Source organism: Poecilia mexicana, unplaced genomic scaffold, assembly GCF_051168715.1.
Source record: "Poecilia mexicana isolate PSO_F unplaced genomic scaffold, ASM5116871v1 scaffold_12, whole genome shotgun sequence".
NCBI lineage: Eukaryota > Metazoa > Chordata > Actinopteri > Cyprinodontiformes > Poeciliidae > Poecilia > Poecilia mexicana.
The window spans coordinates 17861309-17882560 of record NW_028263381.1 but is presented as its reverse complement, the minus strand read 5'-3'; the positions used below and the strand labels follow the sequence as shown (position 1 = coordinate 17882560).

The window sequence follows — 21252 nt, the reverse complement described above, 5'->3', positions numbered from 1 at the left end:
CACAGATCGCACCGAACAGATGAGGAAATGAACACCGGCAGAGTCCCTCCCAGTCGGAGGCAGTTCACTCCTGCGACTCATTCTTGTGATTTTCATAGAAAAGCAACAACAGCAGCAGTGACCAGCTGGTCCAACACCCAAAGTCATGGCGACGCCGAGTTTGTGCCAAGCAGCCTTCGCGGTGTTTCGGCAGATTGAGCCGATCATCGTGCTGGAGCAGCTGGGCAGCACTCTCTTCGACACCGCTCTGCAGATGGTGGTGAGGGACAGGACCGCCAACATCACCGACCCCGGTCACTCCAGCGAGGAGAGCCAGCAGACAGCCATCACCAACTTCTACATGACCTATAACCTCATCATCAAGTTAACGCCCATCATACCCGCGCTGGTCCTGGCCAGCCTCAGCGACCGCGGCTGGAGGAAGGCGCCCATCGTGGTGCCCCTGAGCGGGTACCTGCTGTCCAGGCTCGGCTTGCTCCTGGTGGTCATTTTCGGTCTTCCGCTCAAGCTGATGTTTGCAGCCGCGGTGGTTTTCGGGCTGTCCGGGGGCTTCAGCGCCTACTGGCCCGGCATCATGACTCTGGCGTCGCTCGGGTCCACGGCGGCTGATCGCTCCAAGGTTGGTGGTTTAGCACGTAAAGTGAGTTTTGATTTGAAAGGTTATTTATTCCCACCGTCATAAAAACAAAAACTTGAATAGTTTAATTACTATTATTGGGTAAAATGTCGTTAAAAACGTGAAGAAATAACTAAAGGCGCATCTCTAAATTTAAAAGTATATTTTCGGACATAAGTCGGTTCAACATTAGCATATCTCATTCATATGTATAAATTATTTATTGTCGTATAAGACCAATGTTAATACTATGGTACACACCCATTTAAAAGACTGCACACTTGTAGTTACAGTCATTATCGGCCTCCACAAAGTCGGTAAGCCATAAATGGACATTGATAAAGAAGCAGCCTGTCCACACAGAGCTAAGTCATCATTGGAAAGTTTAGTGGAAGGACAAAATGTGTTCATGCTTCATGCGACAGGAATATCCACAACCACGAGAGAATTGCGAAGTAAAACCCAATGCACAAAACAAAATATCTGAACTTTATGAAGAGTAAATTGCTGCGTCAGAGTCGGGTGGCAGGAACACATGAGCTTGTAGCTGAATCAATAGCCAGATTCAGGTCTCCTGTTTCTCTTCTTCTTATTGAAAACTCTCTTAGATTCTCTGTAGGGTTAAGAGCTGGTGGGTTTGCATTACCACAATCATTAAACTGTGTAGTGGTCCACTGGGCAGCATGGTCAGTTGCCAAGTCCTGCTGGAAAGTGGAATCAATATCTCCATAAAGCTTGTGTGCAGAGGGAAGTGCACTAAAAAAACATTAAAAAAAAGGAACAACCCTGTAACAAAAGCAGCAGGATCTTAATTTTTATATGAATTCCAAAATCGGTTTTAACCTGAAAAGAGGACGTTGGCACACAAAACTATACTGTAATCCGCTGCAGATGTTATCACTGCCTCAGGTGACTAAACTCATGGGCCGTTGTTCCCCAGGTCCTGTGTGCTGGGGAAACAAAGACTACCGCTGTAGTTTACATATTGCAGTATTCCAGCACTGCTGCATACGGTAGCATCGTGGTAAGAAGATTCGTAAAGTTTTTCGACCTGGTGGCATGTAATCTTTGAACACATTTTCCTCTCCAGACTGCAGTTATCCATGTTATCTGCCTTTTTCCAGTTTTTCCTTACGCTGAACTTTCTGTTTGGATACATCATTCAGTGAACAATCGGCTTCTTTAACATTGAAAAACTGATTTTTTAAAAATTATTATTATCATAATCATCAAAAATAAAATAAGTAAATAAAAATATGACATATTTCACCCTAAATCTGTATAGGATGAGTTGATATGTTGTTTTTATAGCTAAATGAGTGAAGTAAGTTAACTTTTCAGTGGCATCCTGTCATTGAGATGCAGTTGTATTCTTTGGCTGTTATAAACCAGGTGTGACTAAAACATGATTTCTCCTTAATAATCTGTGATTCTATTTACCTTTATTTTTATTTCACCTATCAGCCTTTATCTTCAGCCACTTTACAGCTTCCTCTCCCGTCTTAATGCAAAGACAGACATGGTCACATGGTTGCATGTGAAAGGAGTGGTTTAGATTAGCTTTCACTGTTCTCAGATATTTGCTTTTGTTGCAACATTTGAGACTTTTTTTTTTGGATTTCTCATTTTCCTGTATGAGTCAGATTGAATCATGTGACTGTTTTCCAGTAGTAGCTGTTTGTTACATTGTAGTGCAGCTTCAGGTTTTGGAGTGTGGCAAGTGGCTCCCCGGCATGGAAGCTGCGTTTTTCAGTTATCGTTCGTTTGCTCTTTCAGAGGAATCACTTCCTGTTCTTTTGCCGCGCAGGTGATGATGAGAGTGGAGCTGGTGTACGGGGTGACCGGAGTGGTGGGCAGCTTGGTGTCGGGTCATCTGTTCCTGCTTTACAGCTCCAGTCTGGGAAACGGAACCGTCCTGCTCTCTGTGAGCACGCTCCTCAACCTGCTCTGCCTCATATTCGCTGTAGCCCTGCTGCAGGTCAGTGCACTCCCTTCGTCATACCTCACAGTGACGGTTCAGAGTTTCCTCCAGTGTATTATAAGCCTGGCGGGCCTCCAGGTTTCACTTGTGCCACCACCAGGCTAGGCATTGCTTATTCATTTATGTCTTTTTAAACTGTTTGCATTTTTTTTAAGACTTTATAGATGGTGTTCAGGTATAAATTTATCAATATTTCAATAATAATAATAATAATTATCAAGTGATATTTTTACATTTCCTGTCGACTTTAAAAAAAAAAATTTAACTCAAAAACACGACGGCCGCTGGATGAATGACTGCCCCAGCACCCAACCACCGGGTTTAGCAAGTTTTCTGGGGGAAACCTTGCTGTTACATTTGCCAGCTTCATGGTTGGCTTTAGGTAAAAAAAAAAATACAATGCAAAAGTTTAGATCCTATAAGCTTTTTCACATTTTCTCATGTTTCCACCACAAACTCAAATGTTTTTTCTAGCGTGACAGATCAAAACAAAGTAGCAGAATGAAACGTACGATGATGCTAATTGTAAGTTTTCTGCTACAATTTGTTCTGTTCGTCCACACGTTTGCCGCTTCCTCTACATGTCTTATGGCAAACTGCAAAGACTTCCTGTAGCTTCTCTTACCACAATACCAGAACACCAGATTTGTAGAACCTGTCCTGGCAACAGGTTGTCTCAAACCGCTTAGGCTTTAACAGCACAGAAAACTGCATCATTTTCCTTGCAAATATGAGCCGCTTTGTGTTAGCGTCAGATAAAATCAATAACGTTACCAGGTTGTTGTGTGTTGCAGATTTTCTGCCCTGGTTCCTCTTGCAAAATGAGATATAGATCTAAGTGGGGTTTAATCTGGTTAAATAAAGGAGAAAAATGAAACTACTACAGCATTTCCGTTTGTGGCTGTAATATGGCAAAATCAGGTTTCTGATTTTCTGCGACGCTCCCACTGAAAGCACATTTTGCAAATTTCCTTCACAATAACAGGTGAAACGAGCGAACAGCGAGGACCCAGAGGAAAGCTACCACCTCCTCTCCCACGCCTCCCGTTACACTCGTCTCGCCGGGTGTTTTACTGGGATAAACATGGTGAACATGGTTCTCCTGTTTGCGGCGGCCTTTCTCTATGACTTTGCTGTGGGCGGAGCCATAGAAGTCCTGGGCTCCTTTATGCTGAAATCGCCGCTCAGCTGGACTGCCACACAAGTAACGTCACGTTTGTAATTGTTAGCTAAGTGCTTTTGGATACTGTGCTTTCAAACACATGTAAAGCACAGTATCCTTCAACTGTGCTTTAAACGAGTTTCTTTGTTCTCTCTCGAGGTGGGATACGGAAATGCGGCGGGCTGCGGGATTTTCGTCACCAGCTTCCTTGGCGTCATCATGTTCCGAAAATGCGTCGGTGACGAAACCATGATCCTGATCGGCATGCTGTCGTTCGCTGTGGGGATCTACGTCATGTCCTTCGTCACTACGACCTCCCTTTTCTACGTTGGTGAGTCGGAGCGCGTTGGTTGATTCAGAACTGCATCAAGATGCATCATTTCCACAAACTGTTGTCTAATATAACATCTAATGGCACTGTAGACACCAGTCGGTGTTGATGTTGTTCTATTTCTGGGCTGTTAAAGTCAAGCTGTGCAATTTCATCCATCCAGTCTGCCTTGTATAAAATTTAAGTTATTGAAAACACAGGAACAAGAAAGAGGAAGTGTGAACGATCCGAAGCCATAAAGTCTTCCTATTCTTAGGTTTTCAGACAGTGCTGAATGCTTACAGCTGTACAATAACATACATTTCGTACTCACAATAGCAGAGTGCCTTTTATAGTACTGTGTAGTATCTACCAAATCTCCAGGGTAAAAGAAAAGTGACTGGGATATAATTAAGTGAAATACAGAATTGCAACAAAACATAACTTTATGCTTTATTATGGTAGCTTATTGGTTTTGAAGTTCTACTTTTCTGATTTCCTATATTAGCTAGCTGTGCTGCATTGATAACACTAACGTGTGCAAACAAGAACAACAACTGGAAATTATTTGGCCCTTGCTTTTTTTTTATACAAGTATAATAGACTATGCTTGCATAACACTTTTTGGTGGTATTTCCTGGAAGAAGAAAAGTAATAATTAATTCAACTTTTTCTCCACAGCCCGTTTATTAAACCTCTTTGCGCTCATCCCAATGCCGACAATCAGGGCCCTGGTTTCTCAGCAGGTTCCTGCGTCGCGATGTGGTGAGTTCCTGATCCGGGTCTATGTGTGACGGTAGCAGAACACAGTATTGAAAACACAATATTTGCCTATAGAAAAAGACATATGATTTTATCCTTTATGAAAGTCTCTGTTTGTCCTTTTTAGCACAGTTCGATCAAAGCACACACACACACAAAAAAACAATGAACTGTTTTTAGATATTTCACTTAACTGGATACAAACCAGATAAGTCATTGTGGACCTTTTTTTAAAAAAATGACCTCAGAGATATCTATCGCCCCGGGTTTTTTTTACGTTAAATAGTCTGTGCAGAAATGAAGTTGCAGAGTCATTTACTAGAAACCAGACATGTCCTGTACAGCTGGTTCATCCAGTCTCTCTTTGTTCACCAATCCTTGTAGATCACAGTTGAAATCTTTCAAACTAAATAAAAATTGTAAGTGGTCCTTTAACACAGCTTTTATTTTATGATTTTTTTTTTCTTGTATTTTATCCTTAACACTTTCTTTGGATGTTTTTTTTTTTTTGTCAGGTATCGCTCTGACCTGTCTGCAGATGACTCTGAAGGTGGCCGGCATCGTTTACATTCCTGCTTTCACAAAGATCTATCAGAACAGTCTGACCTGGTTCCCGGGGCTAGTCTTTATGATTTCCAGCGTCATCACTGTCATTTCCATGATACCCATCAGGTACGACACACAGAAAGCTGCTGAGAGAACCCTTCCTGGTGCACTCCGTCTCATTTTCGTTCTCTGTGTGTGTGTCTTTCCTCCAGCATCGTCGGTTGCAGGTCGGCTCAGAGGCAACAGTACGTGAGGATTCAGGGAGACTGAAGAAGCACCACCGACATGAGCAGTGAGCTCTTTTCATTACAAGCAAACTGGGAAATGAGACTTAAGTGTTTAGAACATAAACATGCCACTTCCTCAAAGCTGCCAGCGCAGAATTTTTGAAATATATTTGCCTACCATAATTTTCCATTGTGGTGTGATGGATGGTACTTTATCTGACAAATATGCAAAACCCACTGGACAAAAAAAAAAAAAAAAAAAACGTTTTTAAGTTTTTGAAATCATGTCAAAGGTTACAGGAAAACGTCATCGTCCAGATTGCTTTATCAGAGGTTTATGTTTATGGCTTCTGCTAGAAAAGGAGAAGTCATTTTGAAAATGACGCACGCAAAATTTCGACACTTTGGAGATTTAGGGGGTGAATCTGAACTGAGAACGTTGCGTAAGTCGGGGTAATGTTTGGCTCACTCAGGTTGCACACTGGAGATTTATTCACTTGAAGCCATTTTTTTTTTGTCAGCTTGGTACCAGTTCAGAAATGCTATTGTGAGACTTGTTGACCAAGTCATCTAAAATTTAAAAAAGGTCTACTTTATCCTTGTTTTTTTTATTTTAAATTCAAAACATCCTTGGATTTCCTGTTGGGTTCAGGTCAAAGCTCGGCTGGGTCACTGGTGACTGAATGTTTTTACGTTTTCATGATGTAAAGCACTTTGAACTGCATTGTTTCTGAAATGTGCCATAACATAAACTATGTTTGATTAGTATTATTTCGTCAGGAGAAATGTTTTGGGAAAACCAATGTATTATTTTAAGCCTACATAGCTGGGGGAATTAATAATTTGTGACTGTTGTTTTATCTACAGTATTTAAGAGTACTTTGTTGTTTCTTTTTACTTCATTTTGACTTTATATTTGTGTAGTAAATAATGACATGGTGGAATCAGTGGTGTTTGGTTTTGTACACTTAAAATGTAAATTATTGTGGGACTCGCGATTGTATATTTGGTCACATTAACACGTTTTACTGTTTCAGCTGTTTACCCAAAATTAAGTTAAAAATTATTCTGTCTAGGAGACTAATTCCTATTAAGCAGTGTAAATATTCTTTTACATGTCATTTTTTTACACGATTCTTATTTTTCGCCGTCACTTTTTATACTTGATCACTGAAGTCTGCATTTGCACTCAAACCATGAAAAAGGCATTATTTAGTCTCTGTAAAAGTAAAACTACACAATTTAAAATGCTTTTTTTATAATTACATTAGACTTATTGCTGCAGCTTAAAGTAATTTCTCTGTCTTGAAATGTTCTTATTGTAGTGTTGATGCACTACGGGGTGTTTTTACTGTTCATGCAACCATTTAAATGAAAATAAAGTTTTGAAGACTTAAAACTAAACCATATTAGTCTCGTTATGTTTTGCTGCATCTTCTGACATCATCAGCTTTTCTCGTTGCGCTCAAGTCAAATCAAACGGGTCGTCATTTATCCTCTTTATTATTGGTCCAGTATATCCAAAAAAATGTGTTAAAGATAAATTGCATCAAAACATCAGTATACAAGCTTATTTATAATTACAACAAATTGTTATTAACATTCGAATGTACAATCAGGGACGTAAACAGAGCACACTGGGGTGGAACAGAGAAAAACAAAAATAGATCTAATTAAACGTGTGAAGTTACACAGGAAAGAGAAGTGGACATTTGGCTTAAGAGCTTTAAAGAAAAAAAATAAATAACGTCCCCGACTTAAACACCCGTTCAGACGGTCCGCTAGCGAGTCAAATGGCGGCCGTTGGGATGCAAGTGGACGATAAAAAAAATAAAGAAAAACACAATACATCTCCCTTAATGCAAGAGAAACACTTTTACTAACCAAAGAAAAGGTTTTTTTTTTGTTTTTTTCCCCAGAATGAGGTCCTTTGATGCGCTCGTACCTGTTTATAATTTTAAAAACAAAACGATACTTCTCACTCGGGGTGCGTTTAAAGCAAATTAAGCAAAAAGTAGACGTGGAAATTTCAAGCTAAGTTGAGTCCTGTAAGCTTGACATTGAAGCTCTTCCCTTTGTTTCACTTTTAATTACGATTACCGGGATCCATTTAAACTGGTCACCAACATTTATATTCTTGCCACTGTTAGAGGTCAGGACCTCTGAGTACCAATGTAGAGGTTTCCAATTAATTATTTTATAACGGCGCCCTCTACAATTATCAGCACTCCTGGTAAAACAAAGTAAAAGAAAAAATAAATAAATTCAGCTTTCTGGAGAAGCATGATCTCCTACTGAAAGTCTACGTCTTTTTAGTCAGCAAGAAAACTAAGGATAGGAAACTTGTTTTTAAATAAAGTTAATTATTGGCACCGTAACAATTTCTATAAAACAAATGTAACAGATTATACTTTTTATTTTAGATTCATCAGAATATCAAGAAACTTTAAATTAGCAACTGATGGCGTTTGTTTCAATGGAGGTAAAAATATGACTTTACAGAAGGAGGACAATTTCTCCTAATCATTTCAAAATGGGAAAGACAGGAAAACTTGCCACTCAAGTCAACTAAACACATAATGTACCCAAATTTATGTCGCCTCCATACACACACAGGAAAAAAAATAAATAAATAATACAATCGTCAAAGCTCGATGAGAAAACACTCCAGGTGAGTTTACTCGGACACAAACAGGATGTATAATTCACACTGGTAAGTATGGGGGAGGACGTGTGATGCTGTGGGCCTGTTTCACTCCCACAGCGTCACTAGTGGCTCGCTACGTTAGCCACAGCTTATTTATGTTGAGATTAGACTGCTGACAAGGATTGGCTTAGTTTAAGACTCTTCAAACATCTTTACCAGACGTGCCAATAATTGTAAAAGTCACTGTTTTTAAGCAAGTATTCAATGTAATATTAAAACAATAGTTTGTTTTAGTACAGCAGTATCATAGCTACAAAAAAAACAGCAACAGGTATTTGGATCTCTTCTGCTCCCCTCTTTAGTGTGTCGTCATATTTTGATATTTTTAGTTTGAACCTCCGTTACAGCTGCCTCCGGTCGTCATAGCTACCTGTAACCGTGATCTCAATCCGGACCTCACATGGCCCAAAAAAAAAAAAAAAAAAAAAAAAGCATTTTATTTCCTTCATTTTTATCCTTTTTTCACATCTGATAGAACAGATAAAGAAGTAGCTGCTGTAAAAGGTTAAAGGTCAAGATAGACAAATAAGAATGAGGAACAAAAAAAACAACGAAGCTGACAACATCTACAAGTTGCAGACACTAAATCAGCCTTCGTGTTTGGTTGTAGAGAGGGCAGGTCCGGTAATGTGGCATCAGCTTCAAAAAACAAACAAACAAAAAAAAACGTACCTTTATTTCAAAAATCTCTTCTCTTACCAGACAGATAATACTGTCTGAGGCTACATCTGTGCAAAAATGAACAAAAGCTAAACGTTAACGTGGTGTTGGGTTAATGTCACGTAGCTGAGCTCGCCCTGAAGTCATTGGTCACATTTTGCTACTTAACGCCAAGTCACACCGACTCGAGCACACACAGCTGAGGAGAGGGAATAAATGATGGCATTTTCAGCAGGTTTCATCTTCCTCCTGTGGTTGAGAGCCATCAAAGGAGCACCGTTTGATCCAAGGGCAGCAAAGTGATTCTTTTCCTCTTTAAAGGTGATATCAAGTAAAGAATATAAGAAAAAAAAAAGGATGTTTTCGGCAGGCTGCCTCCGTGTTTTCTAATATTTTCCAATTGAGTCACAGGCTCTGCAGATGAGAGCACAAAGTCAATACTGTTAGCAAGCTGAACCACTGTATACTGGAAAGGATTTGCTCCGTCAACCAGCTTCATGCAGTTTCTGTTTGATAAGCAACTGAATATATTAAAGTGGAATCAATGGAATCACCTTGGATGTAGATCCTGCAACAGGTTGTCATTCTGAAGCAAAATCATATTTTTACTGGGCGGTTTTAAGTTGCATCAGGGTTGAATGATTCACCATTTCCAGCTTAATTTTTTTTTTTTTTTGCATTAAAGCACTCACTTTTTCCTCAAACTTATTCCAAGGCCATATTCCACACTCCTCAACATTCCCCAAGTTTATAGCATGTCGAGGAAGGCTGGACTATTGAAATACCGTGACTTTAAAAGATCGTTACAACCGAATTCAGCAGAAGTAGAACAAAGCTTTGCCACTAGGTGGTGCTGTTACGCACTTATCAATAGAGCCCAGGATGTAAAACTAGGATATTTCCTGGTTTAGTTTTATCATGACATTTATTATCGTTGATTTAACTGGTGCTGGAAGAAAATAGAAAATGTGGGACAATATTTATAAAAATTTTGTTAAACAGCCACTAGAGGGCTTCAAGGTTGATATTCTGTGATGATTTTTGAAAAAAAAGAAAAAAAAACATAATTATGCTTCAGCCGAAAAATGATTTAGTCAAATTGTAACAATTTCAGAGTTTCACCTTCTAATAGAAGCAAAAAATAATAATAATAATCAAACCAAACTTTTTTGAAGTTATTCCCATTCATCAAGAGTAAAACAAAAAGCCACAATCCAATAAATTTGGTAAATAAACATTTATATATACACATATATATATATAAATTTTAATCCACATAAAATTGTATCACATCAAATAAACAAACCTATAAATTTAGCTAATAATTAAAAAATAATTACCAATTTATTAATGAAAAATTTGTCAATTTATCACATTACTTACAACTAAGTAAATTTTGTCATATGTTCTGAGCTGCATTTGAGAAAGAAATTATTAAAATTATCGAATCTAATTGGTTAAGCTGCACACCAATCCTCTTGTCTGTAGCAAAGCTAGCCCCGCCCAAACACTTCCATTACCAATTCTAACAAAACAAGCAGATGAAAGTGTTAAGTAAATTTAAAAAAAAAAAATCATCATGACTGGTTTTAGATCAAAAACAAAAAAAATCTATTTTCTCATTTCGTTATTCTTTATAATAAAGTTTTTAATAAATAATAATCACTAAATGTGTTAATTCCTTTACAACTTTAATTGAATTATCGCATATATAAATATTTATTTACCAACTTATTGATATATTGAACTGCGGCATTTACGGTCCTCGATACCCATTTGGCTCAGTGTGAAAATGGAGAGAGCGGACGAAAAACGCCTCTCTCCACAAATGTAGTTAAATAAACACAAGCAGCATTGGCAACAACAACAAAAATAACACACACAAAAAAAGACCGTTAATCTGAAATATTAGGTAGAAAAAGTCCATAAAAGTAGAAAAAAAGGAAAGGAAAAAAGACGGATCTGTACAGAAGATTCTCTACTGTCCCAGCTGACCTCAAACACACCACTCATTACCTTTCTTCCCAGGCCGAATCGGCGTGTAAGGCGGCCGCTCTCTGTGTCACCGTCATCGTTCGTCTCAGGGCAGCAGGAGGCAGACCGCTGGCGGTTAGAACCTGCTGACCCGTCGCTGGTTTTCCTTGGCTTGGCTGAGTGTGACGTTCAAGTACGCGTTCAGTTCAGTTCAGTTCTGTTCAGTTTGTCTCGCTCGTTTTGTCCTCAGTCTGTTTTTCCTGGAGGAGCGTTATGAGGGACTCCCACGCTGCCTGGCTCTGCATAGAGGGGAGATTCATTTGGAATTACAATTCCTACCTCTCCAGATTATCTTCAGAAACAAACAAAACAGTAAAAGTGAAGCATATTTTAATTCGTAAATGTCACCATGGATCAAACGGTGTTTACAGAGATGAAAAAATTAGTCCACATGCTGCTGATGCTGCTTTTATGCTCTGCTGCATTCAGGAGAGCGTTGGACTCTCACTGGGCAGGCGGGGCTAAACAGTGGCGTTTTTCTGAGCCGTGTTGCTCCGCCTTAACTGGACCTACAACTGAAACGGGCCCAAGAACGGTGCAGAACAGGTCGGCCATTTTTACAGGGGAGACAGAAAATAATGGCTATTAAAAAATAGCTGTTAGTTGCATTGATTTTATTTAGGGGTATTAGGATAAAGAGCGGTGAGGGTGCATACAAATGTATACCACATTTCATGTTTTTCATTTGAAATAATTTGTAAAACCAATTTATCCTTTACCATCTATCCACTTAGGAACTCTCTGGGTACCTACAGGTTTCAGTAAGACTTTTTAAGACCTTATTAATGCCAACTGAATGAAATTTAAGACACAAAGAGCAATAAATCTATGTGAGGGTTGGGAGATTCTTCTGTATAACTCGATTTACAGAAAGTGACGTCTCTCACTCTGCATTCATGTCCAATGGAACTCGCATAATGACACGCAAATTTGAGGAGAAAATTGAAAAATGTTCAACTTTTGTTGCCGTCGCGTCGTGTGTGTGCTGGACTCGCCCCGAGTGTCAATGACTTTAAGATTATTTAAGGCCAGTTTACATGTTTTATTTTTAGATACAGAAATCTAAGACTTTTTCGTGGACATCCTGATTGTGCAAAATCGCATAAAATCTCAAGGCAACACAAAAGTTTGGGGTCGTGCCATTAAACAAAAACTGTGACATCACACGGCGGAGAGCCGGGTTGCTTCCGGGTTGACCTCGGCCCCCGTACCTTCTCATAGTAGCTGATGTTTTTGTCGGCCATGCCCGTGAGGAGCTGTTTGAAGTCTTGCCTCTTGTTCCGCTGCCAGCGTTCCCAGTCTGCTTTCAGGTCAGCGTTGAAACACTCCACCTTGTCCTGGCACTTCTCCACTTCCACAGGAATCTGCAGCAGAGCAGACAAAACTAGAGCTAGCGGGGACCGGGCTCAACGCTACGAACTGCAGCGTGGAGGGTGGGGAAAGAATCGAGACACACTTTTACTGTCTAGACGTGCAACAGACACGGCGACGGTTCACTAGAACCGGCTGAGAAGCAAACAACCCTAATAGACAATTGTGAAATTCAATCAAACTAGAGGAAGGTTGTTGCTTACGGGCGTCCGATCTTCTTGTTTGCGCAACACGGCCGCTTCCAGGCGGCCCTCGTACTCAGCTTGGACTTGGTCTCGCTTCCTCAAAACGTTCTGTTATCAGACAGAAAGCGTTCCACGTTAGTAGGAACACAGCGCAGCCTCAGAGAAACAAGCATGTGACGAATGCGAGACGCAGACAGTTCTGCTGAGTCTTGAGCTGGACAGGACATGATGCATGCAAAAAAAAAAAAAAAAACACAGGCGGAACCTTTTCTAATTTGGGACCAAAAGGGATGCAGCTCTGGGTTTGAAAGGCAGTGGAAGAAACTTTCTTCTTTCTTCATTATATTTCACAAAAAATATAATGAAGTCAGTTATGTTTCTTCATGATACTGATGAAACATTCATACTGCAACAGTCTTCAGTCAGAGGCCTCTTCAGATTTGTGGCAAGACTGACTGCTGCTGGAAAGCATCGACTGTGGGCACGACAATGACTCTGAAGATGATACGAGTTCGGTTTTATTCCCCAAAAACCCATCAAAACGGTAGAGAAATGTATATAATATCGGTCCAAATGTTCATATTGTTGCATTCCCAATAACAGTTATGATAACATTGATCTTACCTTCATAGACTCAATGTAGAGAATGTATTCTCTGAGAACAGGAAGGAAGTCCTGGCTCATGTTGTCGCTCAGATCCTCCAGAGCGCCGCAGCTCGTCGTCACGCAGCCGGCCACGCCCTCCAGGGGGCGCTGCAGCTGCTCCTCTGACCCAGCCCAGGTGGAGTAGACGGTGCCGTACTCGCGCAGCTCCGTCAGGTACTCTGGTAGCAAAAAAAAAGACAGCAGGGTTAAGTTGAGCGAGGTGTTCTCATCCAGAGAGCGAATCGTTCTCGTTGCTTCGCTGCAGAAGAAACTGGGACTAAACAGTCCGGCACGCCCTCTGCAAAACGATTACTTTTAAATAGTCCCCGTCTTATCTGGGAACATGGTTGTGTCTGACGCCGAACGTCAACAGCCCCAACAGATGGTGACGGGGAACATTTCGCACGGCAGGCATTTACAGCAACACACATCGTGCGCGAGTCAGGAGAGCAGGGGGTCAGCAGCAGCTCTTCCTCTCTTTCCTCACTGCTGAGTGCAGGAACAGTTTCTCTTTCACACATACAGCTTATTTTAGACGACCTGTTTGTCTGGATTTATGATGGAAAAGGTTCAAACTATCATTCAGATTAATGTCACCTGCATGTTTATTGCTAGAACGGATGTAAAAATTGCAGTCAACGTTAAAACACTGCAAACACAAAATCTAGTGGAAATATCTTAGTATACTTAAAATAAGACAAAACTAAAAAAAAAAAAAAAAAAAAAAAGCAATTTTCCAAGAAGATACAGGAGCTTGTGTTAATCAATAATTCCTTAATATTTATGAAGAAGTCCTGGATATGGGTAGAAAAAAAAATCTCCCAAAGGACCTGGTACTTTTTCCATCAATATTAAGGAATTATTGACCAAAACAAATTCCAAATTCTTGCTGAAAAGTTACTTTTGTCTTATTTCAAGTGCACAAAGATGTTTGCGCTAGAAACCAGACCAGACATATTTGCCGAAATGGTGTGTTTTTGCAGTGAACTGCTGTGTGTGTGTGTGTGTGTGTGTGTGTGTGTGTGTGTGTGTGCTGTCCAGCAGGCTCTCTGATTATACCCGACTGCTCTCGGAGGATCCTCTGAGCGATGCGATCGATGGTTCCCAGTTTTTGGCTGAACGTGTCCAGATACTCTCCCATGGCGCAGAACTCCGCCGGCCGCGCCCGCAGCTTGTAGCCTCCGGCCACGTTCTTCACAGATTCGCCCACTTTGGTCAGCAGGGCCAGACCCTGACGCTTGTTCAGGTCCTGCAAAGACGTGCGTCGTCAGGGTAACCAGTAAGGTTAAAAAAACAAAAAAACAAAAGAGGCCCTATTTATTAACATGTGCAGCAGACGGCGTCTTTATGGAAACCTGGTGCCACTTTTTATAACGACTGTGAACTTTGGGGACTTCTTCTTCTCTCTTAACAGTGTGGTAAACAACATCCGGTTTACCTACAGACTTGTTTATAGCAGTTCAAGTTCTTCTAAACTTTTAACTGACTGATGCTACCATAAACATGAGCATGTTTTGGTGAGTAACTATACTTGCATAGTCACATCCTGAGTAACTGGGTGTCATCATATTTACACCACAGATCAAGGGGTCAGGAACCTTTAGCCGCTAAAAAGTTTTGTCTCATCAATTTAGAGCTGCAAAATGTTAAATGGCCTTGGAAAAAAAAAAAAAAAAAGCAAAGAATTTTTTTTTTTATATATACATTTCTAAATGTGTTATTTTTAAAAGAACCAGCATATTTTTAGGTTTTACTGTACAGAAAAAAAGAGAATGGGTGCATTTTATTCTATGGATGTATGATTAAAAAAAAAAGAAAAGGAAAGAAAGGACCCAAAAACTGATCATTCCTGGTACTTTAAGCTTTTGGTTGTGGGAATTATTACAATTATTTCACAAATGACTGGCAGTTAAGAAAAAAATCTGGAAAACCTGCATTTGTTTTATCCGTCTTTATCAACATTCCTTGGTTCTTTACTATTTTTAGCCAGTTTAAAAGACGCTGAGAAGGATCCAAAGAGCCACCGGCTGCAGACCTCTGCCATATCACAATGGAAAATAAGGAATAACTGGTATTTACATCCTTACGTACATTATTTATTTATTTTTTTTTAAAAGTTGGTTAAAGTTACTTTATTTTATTTTAGGACTTGGCTGAGCATTATTTCCAGTGATTTTGTATATAAAAAAATATATTTTCAAAGTAGGATATTGTGGATGGATTTATTTAAAGAGAGCGCTGTGAAAGATCCTCTACTGTGCTCTACACTCATATCTCTGCAGGTCTGTTTTCCTTCCCTGGCACACTTGAGATGATTTATTAGAGTCTGAATCCGGCACTGCCTTACCTTGGCAGTCAGGAAGGCATTAAGATGTGGGTTAAAAGACAGAACTGGGTGGTCTGCGACTCGCTTCAGGAACTTGTCCAGAGCCTTCATCCTCGTATCCACAAACTCCTCGGAGAAGCGGTCCACCACGCCCTTCATCACAAACTTCTCTGGCAGCGGCTGGAGACAGAGGAGAGAGGAGGGAGGGAATGTGAACAAGGAGCGCGTCTCGACGGGAACGCAGCGCAAAGAGGGGGAAGCTTGTGGGACGTACGGGGACGAGGTGGGTCGGCTGGCTGTCTTCTAGTTTTATCCTCAGCCAGTCGAAGTCCTGGTAGCGCCGCCGCACGCTGTACTCTGGGAGGTCAAACTCTATCCGTGTTGTCTGAGGGGAAAAGAAAGAAATAAACACATTTTACACACACACACACACACACACACACACACACACACACACACACACACGGTCCCCATTAACACTTTGTGCTCTTATTTGGCTGAGGCACTGCTGTGTGCAGGCACAGAAGCCAAGCGCCTTGTTGCTCGTAGCAACCGTCGCCATGTAGTCCGGAGATTTAGTGGATTACTGCCATAATAACAAGTAAGCGCAGACTTTTTATAGCTGTTAAATATAGAAGCAAAACCTTCTGACAAACTTCCCTTCATCACAACCGTCGGAATGACATTCTGAAGGAGCCGCGGGTCGTTTTCTGGCTCTCCTCTGTGTGTTTTCAGTTTGGATTGTTGAAGGCCTTAAAATAACAGAATTAGTAAAGTCAAACAAACTTTTTCTCCTTTTTTTCTGACTCATTCCCTCTAATTTAAACAGCATTGAGGTCAGGACCTCAGAGAAGCCTTTCCATACTCAATAATGTAAGCACTTCTTGCCATATGTTTGGAAGTCACTATCACAGAGGTGTCAGTTTTGAAGCCAAGTTTTTTTTTTTTCTCTCCCGGTTCCAATTACGGAAACCTGGCTGCAGCGACTTTCAGTTCATGGCAGCGCTGCGATTGAAAAGCGCTTTGTTGTTCCTGACGCATTTCTTTCCAAAGTGAGATTCAGGTTTTCCTCCAGGCTTCAGTGAAGGTAATTTCAACTTTATGTCTGAAGCTTTAGGATTAAAGGACTCTGCTTTTAAGCTCATTATGTCATTTCTAGACTGAGTTTTTTTTTCTTTTTTTTGAAAAATCCAACCTTTAAATTGAGTAGACCTATTCATGACCAGGAGAAAAAAAAACACTTTAAAGCTGCAGTATATAACTTTTATTAAAAACATGTTTTACATATTTGTTAAATCTATCACCATGATGTGACAGTATGAGACAGATAATTTGTGAAAAAGATTCATGTCCTCCTCCTGAGCTACTATCTGAAGAAACGCGCCGCTCCCGACCAAAAACAGCTAAGCAGAGTCAGGAGGCATGTCTTAGCACTGTCGATCATTCTCGTGAACGCGCTGCTAAATTGTGAATACAGTGGCTGTGGTATCTGGAGAGCTGTGGAGAGGAGAGGCTCTCCGTGCTGGTGCAGAAAGCCCCGTTGCTGCCAATTGCAGAGAAACAACTTACAGTGACATAAAAGCTATTTATTCATGCTAATTAGCTTTAGCATTCACAACTAGCTCTGGCATGGTGAACTAGCTATAGCCTCGTAGAGAGGTTGCTTCTGAACGAGCACTGCATTTCTGCAGGGAGGAGTTGCAGGAGCTTGATTTTTTTCACAAATGATCTCTCTCATGTTTTAAACAAATATGTAAAAAAATCTATTTTTTTCAATAAAAGTTGCATACTGGAGCTTTAACATGGTGGAGTTTTTCTCTTTTTTTTTTGAAGCTTGTTAAAGGATTAGTCAAATACAGCTAGACCCGGTTTAAAACCAGGCAGAGCGCCGTCATGAGCTGAGAACCAACCTTAGTGGAGACTCTGTAGGTGATGTACGTCTCCATGGTGGAGACGTGCTTCTTGGGGTCATCGACGGTGACGAAGAGGTCGCGGGGTTCTCCGGAGCCAAACGGGTCGTGAGCGTCGGCCTCCGGGTCGCCGTCCAGCTGCAGCCTGCTGAGCAGCACCGACGCAGAGGCGGGGCTGGAAATCTCCACCGGCGTGCCGTTGGTCAGGCCCGGCTCCTGCCGGGAAAACGAGGAACACGACAGCGACGTCACGGTGGCGCTCTTACAGGGGAGGCTGGAGGACAAAGAGCTCCCTGATGGAACGACCGTAACGCTGACAAAGCTGTTTTTCATCGTCAATGGCGCGTTGTCGGGACAGCGTGAACACGATGCGCAACCCAGATCAGCTTTCTGATTCATAACAGAACAGGAAGAATTCAGGGCTTCTTTTTTTGTTTTTGTTTTTTTTGCAGTCTCAGAGGAAGCTGCAAAACTTTCCCAACAGACCCAGTAACAATGCATACTGACTCATATGCAGAACTTTCACCTAGAAATGGAGTGAAGTGCACCACAGGAAGTGAGGAAAATCAGTGCTTCAGCTAAATCTCTTTTTTTTCTTTTAAAGAGGATACGTGTGCAACGTGTCAAATTCAGGCAGCGTGGAGAGGAGAGGAGAGGAGAGGAGAGGAGAGGAGAGGAGAGGAGAGGAGAGGAGAGGAGAGGAGAGGAGAGGAGAGGAGAGGAGAGGAGAGGAGAGGAGAGGAGAGGAGAGGAGAGGAGAGGAGAGGAGAGGAGAGGAGAGGAGAGGAGAGGAGAGCTGCCCTTCTGTCTTCCTTTCCTCTGTCCACTTCACATGCACACACAAACACATTACATCCACCGCTGGCAGATAGAAAACACACATCAACAGGCTGCTGACACAGGAAATCTACCTCTGGACTGCTGACCTGCTCTGGTAATCACAGCTCAGATAATTACACTGCATCAGGACATTACTGTGAATGAACAACCAGGCAAGCAAAGCTGCAAACAGCGAATGCTGGAAATAAAACTGTGAAACTGCTTTTTTCTGTTTGCTTTTTTTTTTTTTTTTTACTATTAAGCAACTGACACTTCTCTGTTGGGTCCAGAAAGAGAAGAAGTTACTGAAAGAACAAATCATTTCCTGTGTTGTATTACAATAGCTTGTAATATAACAAGCTATTGTAGCTTGTAATTTGCCACCTCCAACAACCACTTCCTCGTGCAATTACAGGTCTTTGGGGGTTTGTCTCTACCAGGTTTTAGATTGGTTAAAAGCCATAAAAATCTATATTCTCATCTTACTACAGCTTATCAAATTGTTAAGAGATTCAGGTCTGGATCTGAATACAAATATACTTTGATGTAGCACATTTCATTGGCTCAATATTTAAGGTTATTCAGGAGACTCGCATCTTTTGGAGAACCGTGACAGTTTCTTCACCTTGTATTGAAGAGGAGCATCCCAAACTACGATGCTGCCACCGCCATCTTTGTTTGGGGCAGCAGTCTGCAAGTTTTACAACCCAAACAAACATTCTTATCCTCAGCTCAGCTACATAAAACCTGTTCAGAGCCACGAATGTTACATTACTTTTTGAAAAAAAGAAAAAAGTATAATGTCGGAGACGTATCAAATGTAGAACTACGACTTAACTATGTTTAGGTTTAAAAAATAAAAATTTATGCAAAAAGAAAATTGGGAAATGATATTTTAAGAAAATAATTTTCAATATAATGACAAGAAATATTTAAATAAAAAATATTATACTTCAAGTGTCATTCTGGTCCTTAGCTGCTGATGGACAGGTATGTAGTTGTGTCAGGCTTTTTCCGTTGTTAAGATGGTGGACTGAACTGTGGTCCATGTGATGTTTAAAGCTTTAAATATTGTTTTATAACCCAACCCTGCTTTAACCGTCTCCTCTGTTGTATTTCTCCAGTTAAGTCGATTACAGGGACCTCACTGTCCTGCATTTAACAGGAAGAGAGAGCAGACGGACGAGAGCAGCAACAACACTCAGAGCAAGTAACCATGACGAGCAAATTTCGGGTGCCCTTACTGGCAATGATTAACCGCTGATTTGAGACGGGTGCTACAGTCGCAGCTCCAAGATGAGTAAAAAAAAAAAAAAAAAAAAAAAAAGCTCTGTGACCTGCTTGCATGCTCCATCTATGTTGACACAGCACTCAGAGGTTGTCAAGGAGGCCATTTATCCTCTACCCCACTTATGCATTGTGTGTGCCGAGTTTGTGCTTTCTAGGCTGAAAACGGATGAAGTTGAGTCAGTGTCAAGCAACAAATATGTAAGAGGTGAAAATACAAGAACACACAAATCTTTCTGTTAGCGTTCTTGATCTGTGGATTTTCTAACAGATAGTAATCTGAAAATTAAGACAACAGCTGTCATGAAAACAGAGTGAGCATGTAGAGTTCACCCTGTGTGCAATTTATTGTCAATATAAACACAACAGAGCTGTAAAAGTCACACCCTTTGGAACATAGTGGCAGCATCATGTTTTGGGGAAATCTGCAAAATGTTCAGAGCTGCAAAAGCAGGAACAGAGTTTCAACCTCCAAGCAGGACAACAATCTTAAACAAAGCCCAGACTTTAATCCAATTAAGAATTTGATAAGGCTTGATATTGACGTGTAGACATTCTCTCTGTCTAAGCTTGAGCTATTTTAGAAAGAAAAGTGGGCACAGATTTCAGTCTTTATTGGAAAAAAAACCCTTGTGGTCTCAATAATGCACGACATTGTGTTGATCCGTCACAGAAAATCATTACAGATTTTAGTTTCAACTTGACAAAATGTGTACTGAGTGCTGCACTGTGAGCTGCATGAGCTTAAAAAAAAGTTATTTTAGTTTTGATTTACGAGATTTGATTCAGTTCAAAAGCAAATCTTGAGTTTAATCTCTAAAAATCAAGCTCCAACCTACTTACGATGTTGGAAGCATACAAGTTAGAATTTCCATATGTTCGCTCCACAGAGTTAAGTTTGGTGTACACTTCTCTTTTCTTTCCGTGTTTTCCGATAAGCTCACAGCTAGCTCCTAGCCCACCCTCACCTTATCTTTCTCTGCGCTGATGGTGACATCTGGCCCCGGGGACAGGGGCTCCTCGGCGGCGGACAGCGGGTGGAGGATCTCCGTGATGAGCTTCTGCCCCGAGCTGGCCAGGCCTCTCGGAGCGCCGACACTCATCCCTGCTGAGGGCGGGAAGACGTGGCCGGTTGTCGGGCTTAGCGGCTGGCGAGCGGCTCGGTGCGTTTGGGCAGACAGAGGAGATGGTTTTTCTACCTCAGGCTCCTCTTCAGATGAGATGTTAACAACAGCCGCTAGTTGATTACAACAGTCAGCTGACCCACACTGCCCAGCTCCGGATGTTCATCTAAAAGACCCCGGTTGTAAACACGTCAACGGCTGACAATCCAAAGATCGTCTATTAAGAAGAGGAGTAAACTGATCGTTGAAATAGATGCTATTTTACTAGCAAATTAGCCATAAACCGCCTTGAACTAATGCTAATGGCTAGCCAGAATTAGCGAGATTTGAAGCAATTGTAACTTTATAGTTGGAGTTTTTAGCTAAATTATGGTTAAAAATATTGACCTCAGAAAGCCATGCGGTGTTGAGCCCATGTTTCCTCCACAATTTCATATGTTCCTGGCATTTTACATTCATTTCAAAACATACAATGTCACATTTCACTAGGAAGAAATTTAAATTTTAGGTTTATTATTTTCACACACTGATGGCTCTTGGAAGTCACAGAGAATTTCATATAATCTGTCAGTGTAAAATC

The 21252-nt window shown here is 40.9% G+C and overlaps 2 protein-coding genes across 2 annotated transcripts; one reads left to right on the top strand and one right to left on the bottom strand.

The window, feature by feature from the left end:
- The first annotated feature begins 22 nt into the window (after positions 1-22).
- slc46a2 (solute carrier family 46 member 2) lies at positions 23-7008 on the top strand. Its single transcript, XM_014980607.2, has 7 exons — positions 23-619; positions 2424-2594; positions 3583-3801; positions 3919-4090; positions 4751-4834; positions 5347-5503; positions 5590-7008. The coding sequence occupies exons 1-7, from the start codon at positions 146-148 to the stop codon at positions 5645-5647; spliced, it is 1335 nt and encodes a 444-aa protein (XP_014836093.2). The 5' UTR covers positions 23-145; the 3' UTR covers positions 5648-7008.
- Positions 7009-7088: 80 nt separating this feature from the next.
- On the bottom strand, positions 7089-20862 carry snx30 (sorting nexin family member 30). Its single transcript, XM_014980619.2, has 9 exons — positions 20517-20862; positions 17443-17658; positions 15807-15917; positions 15554-15712; positions 14266-14455; positions 13186-13385; positions 12580-12669; positions 12217-12369; positions 7089-11244 (listed from the first exon to the last, which is right to left on the bottom strand). Exons 1-9 carry the CDS (start codon positions 20649-20651, stop codon positions 11167-11169), a joined length of 1332 nt encoding a protein of 443 aa, XP_014836105.2. The 5' UTR covers positions 20652-20862; the 3' UTR covers positions 7089-11166.
- Between the last annotated feature and the right edge of the window lie 390 nt (positions 20863-21252).